This window comes from Phlebotomus papatasi, chromosome 1, assembly GCF_024763615.1.
Source record: "Phlebotomus papatasi isolate M1 chromosome 1, Ppap_2.1, whole genome shotgun sequence".
Lineage (NCBI taxonomy): Eukaryota > Metazoa > Arthropoda > Insecta > Diptera > Psychodidae > Phlebotomus > Phlebotomus papatasi.
In genome coordinates, this window is record NC_077222.1 from 44,439,231 (window position 1) to 44,456,451 (window position 17,221).

The window sequence follows — 17,221 nt, forward strand, 5'->3', positions numbered from 1 at the left end:
AATGCCCAATTTTAAAACTACACCATTTAGGGTAAGTGTACCAAATTTCGGCATAGTTGCATGCAAGCGTCAAAGCCTTAAGTTTGAAATATAATATTTTAAATACAAATTGATTTTTTTAATTCTTTCTTCTGAAAGAGTGTTTCTTGGAACCTTGTAAAGAGTTTACAATCTTTATTTACTCTAAAATCATTCTTAATACATTTTAAAATGAATAAAAATATAGGCATAGCTTTGGTGCCCTATTTCGGCCACCTTCATTCTCATAGTTCCTTGCCCTTCGGGAATTATTCCAATATCTTTTTCACGTCATCTCGTTTGTCGTACACAGTAAAAAATAATTACTACGATTATCGCGTGTAATGGGAGAGCATTGATAATTATAGTAAATTTGCAACGATTATCGTAGTAAGCAAAGTTGAAAAGCAAACAAGTTGAATTTTCGTAGTTGAAAAGCAAACTAAGTTGAATTTACCTTCAACAATTGTACTGAAATTACACAAAATATAAAAAGAAGAAGAATGACTTCAAACGAAATTAGTTGAAAGTTGAACTTTTTGCTGCAATAATCGATTGAAAAAATTACTACGAAAATCGAATTGATTCTATTACACGCGATAATCGTGGTAATTTTCAATCAGTCAGTTTATGCCATTTTGTTGCTTCATTTTATTACTATTATAGTAATTATTACTACTATTTATTGTACGTAGGCCATTACCGAGAGTTTAATTTTACTAGTTTTGCAATCTAAATTATTCCTTTTCAATTGAAAGTTGATTTTTTTAGTTGTTTGTAATTCGAAATTTCAACCAGTTCAATTCAACTAATGGAATTCAACCTGCCAATTTCATCTCGTTTTTACTGTAGCTACATTTTTTGTTATTCTTTTGCATTGTACAATCTCTAGAGTATGTAAAAACTAAAAATTCATGGAAATTCGAGGAACAAAAAAGGTGGCCGAAATTGCAAGCTGGCCGGAATTAGGCACACTTACCCTATATTTACTCCGTTCCTCCTACACTAAAAAAAAAAATCAGTTAATTCTTGGAATGTGCTTGAGTTTAACTTCCAGGCAGCCATATTTGGGTTCGAGCAGTACCCTCTACATGGGTTTCTAGTAAACTATTCCATGGGAAAGTTGTTTTGACAAGAGAAGTTTTGTGGAAAAACGTGAAAAATTGCTGTTTTCTAATTATTTTTCATAAATATTTAGATGTGCTACAGACCACAAAAAGGATGGGTCACATGCAAGAAGCACGTGTGAGCGGATATATTTGCCGGCTGTGCTCCGAAGTAAGCCGTGTAGTTATCCTATTGTACGGGGAAGTTGGTATTAAACTTGCACTTGTAGCAAAAATAAATAATTTTCTCAACATAAATGTAAGTATTTTTTTGTCACTTATGATTAGGATAATATATATTTTAAAATACCTAATTGTATTTGCAGATAAAGCCGAATGATCAGTTGCCAAAGACTGTATGTTTGAACTGTGTGCGACAAGTGGAAAGTACTCATCGCTTCGTCCGTAAAATATTACTTAATAAACAAATCCTTAAATTTGGAAGAGAACACCCAATGAGACGGGCTCAAATGGACAGTCAGATTCCAGACGGAGAATCTTCTCAGACACAATCAAGTTTCTCAAGAGCTGGATCAAGTCAAGAAGGAGGTAACTCTCTCCAAACGACTGAAACCCTTCCGGAAATATCTGAAGAATCCGAGTCTGATTTCGAGTTGGATGATCCAATTACACATTAGATTCTAAAGTCATTTATATTTCTGTACATAAAATTGGTTACAGGAAAAAAAATGAATAAACTGAAATTCAGACTTTCATGATTCTGCACGCCATAAATTCGCTGGGATTCATTCCTTCAAATGATGGAGTAATAACAAGTCGAGCAAAAGTACCCCGGTTGGCCTCAACAACACGTCCTGGATTGATTGCTAAAGTTCCGTTGATATCTCGAACGAAACACTTGAGACTGCTGGGCAGTATGAAGACATTCGGCACACTGCTAAGTCTAGCAAATTTGTGGGCTAACTTTGTGTCCAAATTGACTCCATGAGCTGGTGGATCTAGAGGATAAAATGACTTCTGATTGATAAGATAGCCCACAATTCTTTTCACTTTATCCACAGTAACATTCTTAGTAAATTCCTCCTCTGCAATATGACCAATAATATCTGTGGCCGTGATGCCGAATTTCACTCCGGAAATCTCAACGAAGCTTGGATCCGGCAAAAAAGTCACATTCTTTGGTTTGTTGGGAATACTGTAGGGATGCGTTGGGTATACCATTGTACTATGCGCGTCTCTCTGGGAGGAAATCACAAGGATTTCAACCTCATCTCTATAAGCAAGAATAATAAAATGTCAGGACCAAGAAAACACGCGAAATACCAATTTTTCATGCAATATAGAATTTAAAAAAAAAAAACATGAAGCGATTGTCCATGGAAGTATCCGGGTGTTTGACCCATTACAATTCGCTTATATTTTTAAAAAGAACGCGTGATTGACTATTACCTACAGATAAAATCAGAAATTTTCATGCCGTCGCAACTACAGTGGCAACAATTTAAATATGAACAGTGACCCTTAATCTCTTATAGGCGATGAATAATTACATTAATTAAAATAGATATATATTTATATGTATATTTTTATCATTATAACAGAAGATGAAGACACTAATATAGAATGATTTTAAGTTTAAAAGCATAAACAATTTTTCTAAACATTATTATCATTACTCACGATCAACAGGGATCGTAGAGACAATGGAATTTTTCTTTAACTCTTTCCGGATCGCAGTATATGCTGCAAGCCAATTTCACCATTTTTTAATCAAAAATATCTAAGCTCAGGAATTAATTGAGGTCCTACAAAAAATATTTTACATTTGGACATCCTTATAGTTTGTAATCATCCAAAAGAATTGAATTTTTCTCAGTTCTGAATAATTAAAAAACACTATTTTTCACTGAATATTCATATACTGCTTTGGGACTCTGAGTACCCAAAGAAGCATATGAATATTCTATGAAAAACAATGTTTTTAATTATTCAGAATTTATAAAAATTCGATTCTTGTGGATGATTACAAACTATACCTAAGGATGTCCAAATGTAAGCTATTTTTTGTAGAACCTCAATTAATTCCTGAGCTTAGATATTTTTGATTAAAAAATGATGAAATTGGCTTGCAGTATATGCTGCGGTTCGGAAAGAGTCCGCGAATTTCTCGGGTTTGCCACAATCCAAGTTTGCAATGAAGGAATCGCACCTCTATAAGCTAATCTAGGCTTATCACTGGCTTTTATCAAAATTACCACTGTCTCTTACCCCACTTAAGTTGTACGTGAGTGATGATATGTTTAAAAAAAACTAGTCATATAAAGAGAAATAAAAGTTAAAAAAAAGCTTTTAAGGCTAAATCATTCTATATTAGTATATAGTATCTATTAGAATATATATATTCATCTTCTCTTTTAAAGTTAAAAATATATCTTTGTAACAATTGTATTTTTTATCGCCTCTTAAGAGATTCAGGGTCACAGTCTCTACTTAAATTGTTGTCACTGTACATAATTCCAATTCAATAAAATGTTTTTTTTTAAATATATTTTTAAAAAAATAATGTTAAGTTATGATTAAAGATACTTTTTTGTATTACTCTATTGAAAAATACGTTTTTCTTTTTGATTAATTAACAAATTTATCTTCTTTTGAAGTGATAATAACTATATGATAATTTCATTATTATGTTAACCGAAAGAAAATAATACAACTCAATAATTTCAATATGATATTTTCGACATATTTTATTAGTTTTACGGCGTTATCACACTTGCACATTAAAATTTTAATGTGATTCACATTCATTGTCGCTTGTGAGCGTCCAAATATGTTATTTGTGTCTTTGAGTCACCTAATATTTCTGGTTTTTCTATTTATTGATAAAGAAGTGGACTTGGCCTGCAAAAATAAGTTTAAATTTACTAAAACATAAATATTTTTCACATTAAAAAATTAAAGTGAAAATCGCATTAATTTTTCGCATTAATGCTATAAATCAATTTATATCAATTTTGCGGGCCAAATCTACCTTTTTTATCAACAAATAGATCAAATTTTGAATATAAAATGATTTAAACACACAAATTACACATTTGGACTCTCACCAGCGACAATTAATGTGAATCATTTTAAAATTTTAATGTGCAAGTGTGATAACACAGTTATGAAAAATGTCACCTTAAAAACTTAACTTTTTTCTTTGAAATATTTGATGAGTGAATTCTTCCTTAACAAATGGACCTTGGTAAGCCTATTAGATAGGATTCTTAACAACCTCACCTACTACAAAGTCCTACTAATTCCTACAGATACTGCAATCCTACCATAATTTTATGTCTTCCGATCGGCACCAAACTTTGCCGAAATGTGTTTAGCCATTTTCTGACCACAAATATATGGGTGGCTAAGAAACGTTCGCGGCCGTCCGGCCAGTTTTTGGAGCTTAATAGGTCTCGAACTAAGAAAGTTATCGACTTGCGCGTTTCGGCAAAGGTTCGGGTGAAAATTGCATTTTGGTGCAGCGACTCCACCCCCACCCTTCCTTCCGCCATTTTGAATACACCCATTTTTTGTTTTCTCAATAGTTCCGCCCCTATAGCATCGATCAGGCTCAAATTTTAGAATGTTAGCTGGTTTAGGGGGAAGTGGGGTACCTTTGAAATTGGGATTTTTCACATACTTTTAAATAAAATTGAACCCTATCATGATATAATTTAGCTGCACAAACAAATTGAGAAGCTAAATTACTTTTTGATATGGCTCAGTTCCACTTAAACATAGGATAAAAAATCCAATTTCAAAATGCTCCAATTCCCCGTAGTATGTTGTGTTACTCATTTTTTTTTCAAAAAAACCATTATGCAAGTGAATCAAATTTTAGAGTGTTGGAGACTAGGCTATGAAGATTCCAAAAAGTGGTGTTGGTTCGCTATGGTTACAATAGAACTGGAGTCATGAGAGGTCACATTTCGCGAAATTGAAAACGTCGTATGTCTAGTTCTCTTTGACCTATTTTAGCGAGTAAGGGCGCAAATTAAAGATCTAGCAAAGGGATACAATTTTATAGAACATTTAAACTTCGTAAGACCAACACTAGGGGAGCCACAGTCGAAAACCCAATTTTCAAATTACATAAACTCAACAATCTCGACTCTTGTTCAACCGATTTTAATGATTATTATAATTGTAGAGGACATTTACATCTATATTTTGTCCAAACATCATTTTTTGCTCAGATTATGCCATCTGCCCGATTTTGTCGCTTTAGTGTAAAAAAAATTAATTTTTCCATAATGCCGCAAAAGTACGCAGGTGCTGATATGATCTTTAGTTCCAAATAGAATTTGCATGCAATCCGAGTTTGCTCACGTTAAAAATCTCATCTACAATAAGCTGATCTAAGTTTATCTGTCCATTTCTTTTTTCTCATCCTTCTAGAATTACCAGCCAATTTGTGAAATAGACGATTAAACAAGTTCTTGTTTATTTTGTACATTTAAGCATATTTTCAAGAATTCATTCACATTCACGAGATTCACTAATAACAAATTAAATTATACATTCCTGCATTTTTCCCATATAGAGAGTAAATATGTCTTTCTTGCGAACGAGCCTTATAGATTTGCTCTATGAAACACTGTAAATTATTTCACTTAAGTTCATAGAATGCAATATGTACAACTTTAACTCCAGAAAATGTCTGGTAACCTTAAATATATTCTATCCCAAGAATACTTTAAAAAAAAAAAAAACTATAAAAAAGAATGATAAAAATTGTATAGGGCTTACCCAACTGAAGAAACTACACCATTAATGAGCTTCTGGAAGAAAGAATCAAATGATTCTGCCAAAACTCCATCTGCAATGCACGAATTATTGATATCGACAAAAGGCCCAATAAGGATGAGTACATTTGGTCTAGTTTGCTTGCATTGCATCATGAGATCTTGCAGTGGTTCACAAACCAGATCGTTGTTCTCAGCAAAAGGTCCAGCGGCAATAAGTAATCTTAAGGGTTTATGAAGCTGCGATGGTGCTCTAGGTGGGCTCCAATAGCGTTCTGTAAAAATTTGCCTTAGGAAAAGTGTCCCTCCAGTGGGATTCATACCTTTGGCCAGGACAATTTGCCCCGGAAAGACGGCAACTGAAGGAATTCGACTAAAATTGAGGGAAACAATGCTCATTTTGTCTTTGGAATTTCCGACTAGCACAGTGGAATTCGCAGATAATCGATTAGATGTGCTCTCGTAGGAGATTCTTCCTACACACCGAACGACTTCCTGACTGTGGTGATCTACTTGGCTAAGTTTATCATATTCCTGTCCTTCGTAAGATCCGTCAGTTCCAGTCTCATCCACATCTTCAGTAAAGGCTCTGCTGCAAATTCCTGAAGCTATATCATCAAAACGCTCACCAGCTAACCAGCTTTTTTCTGTAACGCTGTCATACATGTACCGTTCTTCAGTTTCCAGCACTTCTTCCTGAATATTGAGGGGAATTTGATGGATAGTGATTTGAGTAGGCTCTGAAGATTCCCATGTGATTGACTGAAGTAATTGAGGTGATCCGAATGTGTAAATAATTTTTCCTGATTTATCATCAGAAGTTTTATCTTTTGAAGATGTCCTAGAATAACAAACATGATAATAAATTCCCAAAATAATATATATGAGCAGCTCAATGAAGACACTTACAAAGGTGAGTAACTCACAGGACTAAAATTGACTTCAACAGTTCCAGGGCGTGTTTTTGCTTGCGTTTGATGAGGCTGAAACACAAGAAAAGCAATCACATAATTCTTCATTTTTACTAACATCATCAGTCTCCACATTAATGTTTTCTTTTTCGAGGTAGTTGTTTTCTTTCTTCTCCACATTACGAATTAAATGTTTCTACTCTCTTTCTCTCGTGGACTTTCTAAAGTTTCTTGAACAAAGAATCTCTCAGTCAATTATTTTACAATTACTCTTGATAGATAGATACCTCCTTTCCCATCTTCACGTTGCATTTCAAATATAAACAATTAAAATAAATTCTATTGAGTTTTTCGTCTTCTTTTGTTAATATTCTTATTCAATTCTTCTTGTATCCTCTATGGGCATATGTGTTAGAATCTCAGACAATACTATTATTCCTACAATGTAGAATAGTACATTATCCAATTGAAGAGTATATTTGAATTTAGAAAGCATTGCCAATTTGCACCAAAATATTTTTCAATCCTTCGGCTTTTAATTATCATCCTTCATCCTCAACAAATATTATATATCAAATAAATCCTAATTGATAATGAACCAGAATAGTTAATTTTTTGTCAAAGATTCGAATAGGTAATATTTAATATTATGTTGAACTGGTTACGTGTTACACCTTTAAAGATGAATGGATCAATCAAATTGAGGGTCGGGAAAAATCATTGTTTCTGGTTCTTCAGAGCAAAACGTAACTTTAGAGATAGCCACCAGTGACCTAATCGCCCTTAATATCGCATAAAATACAGTCCAGTCTAAATAATTTATAAACCACCAGTTTATTTATACAGAACAAAGTGAACAAATTTGCAGATTGATGTAATACTTAAGTACATATTAGATGAGCACATATATTCTGTCACTAGAAGAGGTCTAAAGTTTGAAGTGGTAGGGGAGACTGGGGCAAAATTTGTCAAAACGAAAATTTCAATATTCACTATTTTTTGAAATAAAAGAGACTGAGGCTTGAAATTTTTATTATAGATAGCCTTCATGAACCTTTTTAAACTTTCAAAGTTTCAAGGGATTCGAGGAAGGATTATGTAAAATAAAAAATAATGAAATTTTGAGCCCTATCTTTGAAATATTTGGTTTACAGAAAATACCAATCAGTATTGGTATTTTCTGCTTTTAGCTCAATTTAAGCACATTTCTCGTTAAGATAGAGAAAAATTATCTTCGACAAAGTTGTAGAGGAATAAATTTCCTATAAAAATATGTCTATTAAATTTTACCTTTTTGGTTTCGTCTCGATGAGCACTTTCAGATGGAAGTTCAAAAAGTCACCATAGGTGGCGCTGTGATAGCGTCAAAATTCATCGAAATTCAAAGTCACTTTTCTCAAAAACGGCATTGTGCAAGTTAATGAAATTTTAGTATGTTGTAGTCCAGTCTAAGACGTTTCCAAAATGGTGCGTATGTGCGCTGTGGTTTCAATAGAACCGGAGATATGAGGGGTCAAAGTTCACGAAATTCAAAAAATCATATCTCCGGTTCTATGTGACCGATTTTGATGAATGAGGGCTTAAACGAAAGATCTCACCAAATTCTACAACTTTCTAGAATATTTGAACTTCGTGGGACCAACACCAGGGGCGCCACAGTCGAAAAACCATTTTCAATATCACATAACCTCAATTATCTCGACTGTCGCTGAACCGATTTTGATGATTACTTCGACACAATTGTAGAACACATTTGTCTCTACATTTCGTCCATACATCATTTTCCGCTCAGACTACGCTATCACTCCGATTTTGCCGGCTTCTAATTAATCGATGAGATCAAGTTCTACGGCAAAATTATAGAGTACATTCTGGTCTAAATTTCACCCATATATCACTTTTGTGCCAGTTCATCCAAATCCTTGATATTTTGGTTTAAATACAAAATTTGTATAATTTCACGAATTTGATTCAAGATAACTGAATGGCGACTCACAATTTCAGCTCTAAATCGAATTTGCATGCACTCCGAGTTAGCTCACGTTAAGAATCTCACCTACATAAGCCGGTTAGGATTATCTGTCCCTTTGATATTTTTAACGTTTGCGAGAGGAAAATGTCACAAATTATCCGAAGACTGACAAAATTTGCCCCAGCAATTTTGAGAATCTCCACAAAACCGACTTTTAGAAAATGATTCGAAAATCACATTTCTTTCGAGATAGAGGAAAATAGTCTTCTGCAATGTTGTATAGCAGTAAATTTCCTATAAGAATATGCTCATTATAAAATATTTAAGTTTTCTCAGAACTCGTGAAAGAATTAAATATGAGTTTTGACAAGGTTTGCCCCAGTCTCCCCTATATCTCAGCTCCTGCTGAACATAATTGTTGTGAGTGAACTATTGTTGGAAAACTTGGTTCATTAGCTTTTAGAATCTGGTATACATAATCTACTATGGATAAACCATGGTCATCCAGAACCATTTATGTCGAAGAAGACACTTTTTGCAACGTCTTTTTTGGCCATCTACTTCTGGGACCAGGAGTGACCCACTTTTCTCGCACATGGACTGTTCGTTAGAGGAACTCAAAAGGTATAATTTGTGGAAGAAACTTTTTTTTGGACATGTTACTTTTTTTTTTCATCGACTTTTGCAAGAACTTTAACATTTTATACGCATAGAAAAAAATGAGAGAAATCCTTCTATCTCATTTTCTGGACAAACTAATGAAGATATCGACTTAGAATGTTCTAAGTAATCCCCCATAAGTTGATCCAAGGAATCCAAATATCACATCAATTTCATCCCCACGTCTATCCTTCCCCTCCAGAAACCACTCTTTTAGGATTTCTGTAATTTTTTCCTTGCGTTTAACACTTCAAAATTCTTGCAAAAGTCGATGAATAAAAAAGTAAGATGTCCATAAAAAAAATTTCTTCCACAAATTATACCCTTTGAGTTTCTCTAATAAATAGTCCTTGGGCGAGAATTGTGGGTTACTCCTGGTCCCAGCAGTAGATGGCCAAAAAAGACGTTGCAAAATGTGTCTTCTTCGACATAATCGGTTCTGGATGACCATGGTTTATTATGTTTATAGATTATGTATACCAGATTCTAAAAGCTAATGAACCAAGCTTTCCAACAATAGTTCACTCATCCAATTATGTTCAGCAGGAGCTGAGATATATCACTCCAAACTTTAGACCTCTTCTAGTGACAGAATATATGTGCTCATCTAATATTTTGATCAATCCACGAATTTTTCATCAGTTTTTTTATGTTTTCTAGAAAAAATATTATTCTTTATATTTAATGCACCCGGTTAATTCCCTTAATTTTTTTTAATTTCAAAAGACATGAAATGGATGTACACTTAATCATTTGAGAAAACTTATAGATTTATTTACGAGATTTTAGCTGTGATATTACTTTACAATCTCAGTTTATATACAAACTTAACTAGTTACTAATGTTTTTAATGCGATTTTCTTTGTAAACCACATAATAACGCCAGAATATCTATTAGCAATAAATTATTTTCTTAATCCTAATCACTGCATAAAATTTTGCCCATCTTATTTTGTTCTTGTAGAAAAGATGAAGCACTGAGTGAGAAAATTCAAGAGCTTTGGCTCGATAATTGATAGTCTTCCTTGTTGTTCCGTGCATATGCAATTGAACTGGCCCAAGTTGTATGTTTCTGGTTCAATTTCTTTGTGTACATCTTGCACTAGAGAGTAAAAAAAAAACTGCCACACGAGATCACCAACAAACTCCCCGGGCAGGAAGAAATAAGAGAGGAAAGATACAGACAAAAACAGTGAAATGGATAAAGAGACGTAAACAATAATATTCCCATGGTTGTATTTCAGCGCTGACTTTACTTCGTAGACGAGCATGTAATCTAGTCACGAGCCTATAAAACCGCGCACCAGATCCATGCTCGGCGACAACATAAAGTTCTTTAGCTTTTTGCACTCACTAATATTTACAATTTCCTTCCTTCCCATCAGCGAGGAAAATTATACCTGAAACTGTCGCTGTTAATGAGTGTGGATCTAGTCACAAATTTCACACAACTGTGACACTAAACCCCACTCACTAGAAGAGACAATCATTTTCCCGCATTTTCCCGCTTTTTCACGACTTTCACAATCCCCTCCCGCAGTCGTTCAAACACCAATTAATGACACACGCACATTTCAGCATGATGCTGGTCAATTTATTGTGATTTTGCCGCCCTCCTCATTCGAAGATATTTTGTCTTCCAGCATCACAACAGTGGTTTCCTCACAAACAAGATCACCAAACACACAGGCACATTCGCTGCTTAGAAGATGGCAAGATGATATTAACTTACGCGTAGGTCAAAATCACATACTGTGTTCATATAGTACGCAACATAAATAATAATCTAACTTAATGCTATTTGATGTACAATATGAAATTAAAATTTGTTTGCGAATATTTCTGTTATAAAAATAAAATAAAGTAATCCTATATTATGCCTAGTTGACATATTTTAAATTCAACAAAAAAGCAAGATTTTTTTTTTTAAATTTACAATAGAAAAAATTATATTAACTTAAATTATTATAGGTTAAATGAAAAAAAAATACTTTATTGCTTAGACTATAAAAATTAGTAAAAAAAACTATTATTCGATGATATTTGATCTATTTTGAGTTATCGTGTTTTTCCCTATCACATTTTCTTTCTTTTAAATATTACAGTCATATGAAATTAATATTTTAGTCACACAGAACAAAAATTGGCTATTTTAATAAATGAAAGAATGTTTTTGTTTCAGTATAATCTCATTTTTAAATTATTGTTTAAGTTTAAAATTTAGACATGCTCACTTTGAAATAAGCTTGTATTTTGAAGTAAGACGAGAAAATTATCATTACAGCAGTCCAGTCACAAAATTTCTCTTTGGAAAGTAATAACAGGTTTAAGTGTATCATTTGAATATGTCTAGACTAGACAGTTATTCAAACTCCATTAACAATGTTAAAGTATACCTGAATACGAAAAATCATATTAGTAAGTATGCGTCACTAAGATAAAAATCCATTAAGTTGTTAATGTTTTGTGTCATTGTCTAATGGTTGCAAAGGTTGCAAATATCACAAAAATGACTCTTATGCCAAAAAAACCGCCTTTTCTGATATTTTGACCTAAAATACAGCTTGCAATTATTAATGAGTTTTAGGCCAATAAGACGTTACATAAGGTGGTAATAAATAAAAATAATTTTAATTTCTTTACCAACTTTTAAATTTACAGATTTTTTTCCCTTTAGAATTTCAGAAAAAAAGTTTTATTTCTATCATTTAGGCTAAAACTTTAACTTTGAGACGAAATAGGGTAAGTGTGCTAAATTTCGGCATAGTTGCATGCAAGCGCCAAAGTCTCAAGTTTGAAATGTAATATTTTTAATACACATTGATTTTTTTTATCCCTTCTTCTTAAGGAGTGTTGCTTGGAACCTTGTAAACAGTTTACCGTCTTTATTTGTTCTAAAATTATTCTTAATACATTTAAAAATAAATAAAAATGTTGACATAGCTTTGGTGCCTTATTTCGGCCACCTTCATTCTCATAGATTTTCGCCTTTCGGGAATTCTCCCAAAGCCTTTTTCACGTCATCTCGTTTGTCGAAGAAATATTTTTTTGTTATTTTTTTGCATTGTATAATCTTTAGAGTACGTAAAAACTAAAAATTCATGGAAATTTGAGGAACATAAAAGGTGGCCGGAATTGCAAGCTGGCCGGAATTTAGCACACTTACCATATTATTTCCATTTAAGATTAGAAAAAAAAAAATTTCAGTAATTTACTTTTCGGAAACCCCTCAGGTAGTAGAAAATTAATTTGGCACTATTCTCACAATATAGTTTTATCATTTAAGATTTATGATGGTTTTTCATAACTTCAAAACTAAAAAAAAAAAAAATCCTGAGAATATAAAATATTTTTATAAGTTGTGGGTTTTTTTTATACATCTGAGAAAAGACGTATAAAATAACCGTAGAATATATTCATGTTCAAAAAGAATAAAAGAGTAATGGTATAGGGAGAAAATCGACATGATCGTATTCATTGTTTGAGAGTGCACTGAGATAATTTCCACGTTCGTCTCCCGCTCTTTTTCACTCTCTCACAGTGGTGTTTTCGTGTGTACCAACAACCAGCAACATCCAGCAACACAGCATCCTCAATCGCGAGTTCATTCAACCAAATCCGATTGGTTTTGTGTATATACATGAGATATTTTCTTCTTCCTCCATCTTTCTCTTTTCCCGTGCTACTCGAGACGCCAAGTCAAAAAGCCCGAGATAGGGAATTGATTCTTTTCTTAAGAGTGTTTTCTCTCATTTTACTATACTTCTAAATCTATCCCATTTACTTACTCAATTAGGCATAGGGTTGATGTAGTTTTTTCTTTAAAATTATGTTTACTTTTTTTTTACTTTTTATTTATGTAATTTGATTTGCTTGGTAGATAATGCTACATTTCCAATTCACACAGGAAATCAAAACAAGTTTCATCATCGTATCTCTCAAGTATAATATGTTTTTTTTTCCTTTCATCAAACTCATTGTTTTCCCATGCATTTGAGCGCTTCTGTTCAATAAATTTCATTCTGGAAAATTAAATTATATAAAAAAAAATAAAGGGCAAATTCGGATCACTTTCACCAATAAGCGACTTTACTCGACATGCTGAATATTTTGTTGGGGAAAAAGAGGCATTTTCACATCTAGAGATGCTTCTTTGTAATTCGTAATTTTATTATGAGTGTATATATACCCGCTGCTTTTGATACCTTCGTATTAAGGAAACAAAAGAGAGATGTGTGTGCTTCTTTTAGCATAAATCGCTTCACCGCGTCTCACTTGAATTTATATGACTTTTTTTTTTCATCATCCAAATACAAGTACAAATTCCCAGATTTCCACAATTCTTCTTTTATTATTTTTCCCTGTCAAGCAACCGTAAAACGCGTTAATTTTTTCTCTCTTTATATTCTTCTTAAAGTACTTTAACCTCTATTTTGTCTTCAAGTCCCCCCAGCTTTTCTGTACTTTTCTCAGTGGGGTTTTTCTTTCTCTGTTCAAACACTTAGAATGATATTCTTTTCAACCTCTCACCAATCGTGGCTTGATCTTTTTTTTTTCATTAGCTCTCCTTTTAACATAATTCCGGGGGAATTTTTCACAGAAATCAGAAAAAATAAAGGATTCACTGTTTCTACATATGAAAAAAAAAAACAAAAATTTTCTCATGGAAAATGTAGCAGGCTGATTATGTTCTCAGATTGAGATAATAATTTTGTAATATATTTTCAAAACTAAAATATGAATTAAACACTTCAGCGCACAAAAAGAAACTGTATACATCGCAAATTGAAAATCACCAAAGCCACAACTGTGAGAGAATTCTACTGAGGGACTACTAATCCAATCCTCAGAAAATGTTGAGTCACACAACAGGCAATTTACTCTGCAGCGGTTGAAGTTCAGGGTGATTTTCAAATACTCTCTTCTCATCTACCTGGAGTTCACGGAATTTTTTCCCGCCACTATAAACTTTTCACGGAAACGAGTCTCTTTCTGCTGAGGAGCAGCGAACTCTTCACCCAAACAAATCACACTGAAAACGAACGAAAAGACTCGATCGTACTCTGTCTTACTCAGAGGGCTCACAACTACAACGTCCCCATCACCTACAAAGTTCCCTCCCTGGAATGAGGCAGTAATATGTGAAAGAGACATGGGATCGATTGTTTCGCTTGCCGTTTGTGTAGTGGTCGCGTTACATTTTATAAGAAAGAATGAGATAGACAAAAAGAGCGTCAACAAGTGTCAAATTATTAAAAGTAGCAAAATTGAACTTGTCTCTTCTAGAGGCAAAAAAAAAATGTTAGGTTCAGAAAAAAAGGAGAGTCTAAATTCCCGATCGCGTCGTCAACAAAAATTTTTCAACAGTTTATCAGCAAAATAAGATTTTTTTTTCAATACCAAGAGCACCCATTTATTTCATAGCATTTTTCTGAGAGTATATTCCACACGATTGCACTGCACATGCGCGTCCGGCTTTGTCTATTTAATCGAGCTAAAGCTTATCAATGTAATTTACGTACTTCATCCTAAATCACTTAAAAATCACGTTAAACTTATGTACAAGATCAAAAAGTATTTTTTTATTTTTAGAAAGAATTCTTAGGGAATAATAATTAAAGTTGAGGCGCGCCACAATTGTGATCCCGCGGACTGTAACCTATTGGCGATCTTTTACGTCCAATCACATCAAAAAAAGTTTTTAAACTGTTTGTCCTTGAGATTTTGTTGGAAGTTTTCAGTTTTCGCTGGCTTTAGCTTCGTTCTCAAGGGTGATTAACTCATTGGGTATTGTACATCTTTTTTACAAGAGGAATTGAATATAATTTTTTTTTTAATATACCATTAGACTTTATCGTTTAAGAGAGGGAAGTTAAAATTTGTTGAAATTCTAGCAGATGGATTTCTAATTATATTATCATTTAATACATAAATAAATATATATGAATTATCTGGACTGTATTGTGGGATTGTATGTACATAAATCATATAAAAAGTTGCAGGAATGAATAGAACGAGATGCTTGACCAGTTTTTTAAAAGAATTTTAACAGTATAATTTACGTTTTGATGAACAAAATAAAATTGTACAAACTTTTTACGAGTTATTGCTCTTGTTATTTATCACACACACGATCGCACATTGTGAGACATGAATTTCAATCTTTAGCAAGATTGAAGCAATTCGTCTCTTTTCCAGCATCTCAAACTCGCCACTCGCTCGAGATCACGTCGAATTGTATGTCTCTGAGCGAGAAATTCACCTCCAACTTTATACGTGCAACCCCTCAATTAACTCTTTCGCGTCTTTAGGGTCATATATGACCCGGGGAAAAAAGTTTCTTTTTGGCTATTTACATTAATTGAAATCTAACTGGAGTCTTGAGAAAATGAGCCAAGAATCTTACATCCTTCTATTATGATGTCGTGCACGAACAGATAGATTTCAATTAATGTAAATACCCAAAAAAAACTTTTTTCCCCGAGTCATGACATTACCCTATGGACGCGAAAGAGTTAATCCCCAATCATGAGATTGATGCGGAGAATTATTTCCAGGAAATTATGGAATCCCATGGCAATTGTGTGTGTTTCGTCTTGCAAGAGACGAATGTGAAGCAAATTTCTGAGAACAATGCCGCCGACGAGATGATTAGTCTTTTCTTCTTCTTTTTTCTACCTCCTTTACTGGGTTTCTCTCCATCAAACATCAAGCGATTTCCTATATCTTCAGACACCCATAAGTGAGAAAGAGAGAGAATATTTTGGATTTTGTACTTTCATACTGAGTTCCGGAGATGGTTTTTTTTATAGTGACTTTTCAGTCGTTAAAATAAAAATCCTTAGGACTGCAAAAAGCAGTTAAGCATACTACGCACAGTATTATTATCATTAGAAAAAAGGATTTGTTCTGATCGAAATATAAAAAAAAGCTTTCGTATTTTACTGTACAAGTTGTATATAAGTGACTTTTCCTGGGATTTCTTTTCTTAATTTTTTTTTTTTACTTTTGCCTCTAAACTCAAAGAGGGGGAATCTTGAATGTATAAGTTATATACAAAGAGTTGCTGTGTGTACTAACCACCTCGCCAGGTGGATGAAGAAAAAGCCACCAACAAAGAAGACAAAACTAATACATGTCCATCTTCCTAAGAAAAAAAAATAACCATAGCAAATTTACCTGAGGACTGTAGCATGAATATGTGTCCAGAACCTTCTCACGAGGCTTTTCTGTAGCCGATCCACTGTAGATCTTGAGCAAATCTCCTCCCGGACTTGATATGGACTCCAATTTTTTCCGCGAGGCGTCTTTCTGCAATACTTTTTTGCCCACTATTTCCTTTCTCTCAAATTCTCCCAACTTGGCCACACTTGGCTCAGCACCACCAAGACAGGAAATACTGAATGCCATCCACAGTTCCACAAATTCAACAGCATCCTGAATATTGTGATTTTCACAGATTTCGATACCTACAAAATCACCCCACTCTATATAACCTCACTCTTTGATGCTTCGAGATTGCTTTTCCTTCAAATACTTACATTTAGCTAGAACCTCTGTGCTTGGCTCAATTCCAAGTTCATCGAATTCTCGGGAAAGATCTTCTGTAGATATCATCTTGGATTTTGAAATATTTCACAAAGAAAATTAAGAAAAACCACAGCGACCTAGCGATACATGCAGCGCGCGGGAAATTCCACTAAATTTGACATTTCGCCGTGGCGTCATTATATAAGGTAAAGTACCCTTACTCGACCGGGTTCCTCTATTCGACCGGTGGGTCAATTTTTGAATATTTGATGGTGA

General features: G+C 33.6%; 1 protein-coding gene across 1 annotated transcript; it reads right to left on the minus strand.

Moving 5' to 3' along the window:
- Window positions 1–1,758: 1,758 nt before the first annotated feature.
- On the minus strand, window positions 1,759–17,139 carry LOC129798406 (DNA polymerase alpha subunit B). The gene is made up of 5 exons (XM_055841545.1): window positions 16,957–17,139; window positions 16,595–16,884; window positions 6,782–6,855; window positions 5,877–6,713; window positions 1,759–2,358 (listed from the first exon to the last, which is right to left on the minus strand). Exons 1-5 carry the CDS (start codon window positions 17,030–17,032, stop codon window positions 1,830–1,832), a joined length of 1,806 nt encoding a protein of 601 aa, XP_055697520.1. The 5' UTR covers window positions 17,033–17,139; the 3' UTR covers window positions 1,759–1,829.
- Window positions 17,140–17,221: the final 82 nt, after the last annotated feature.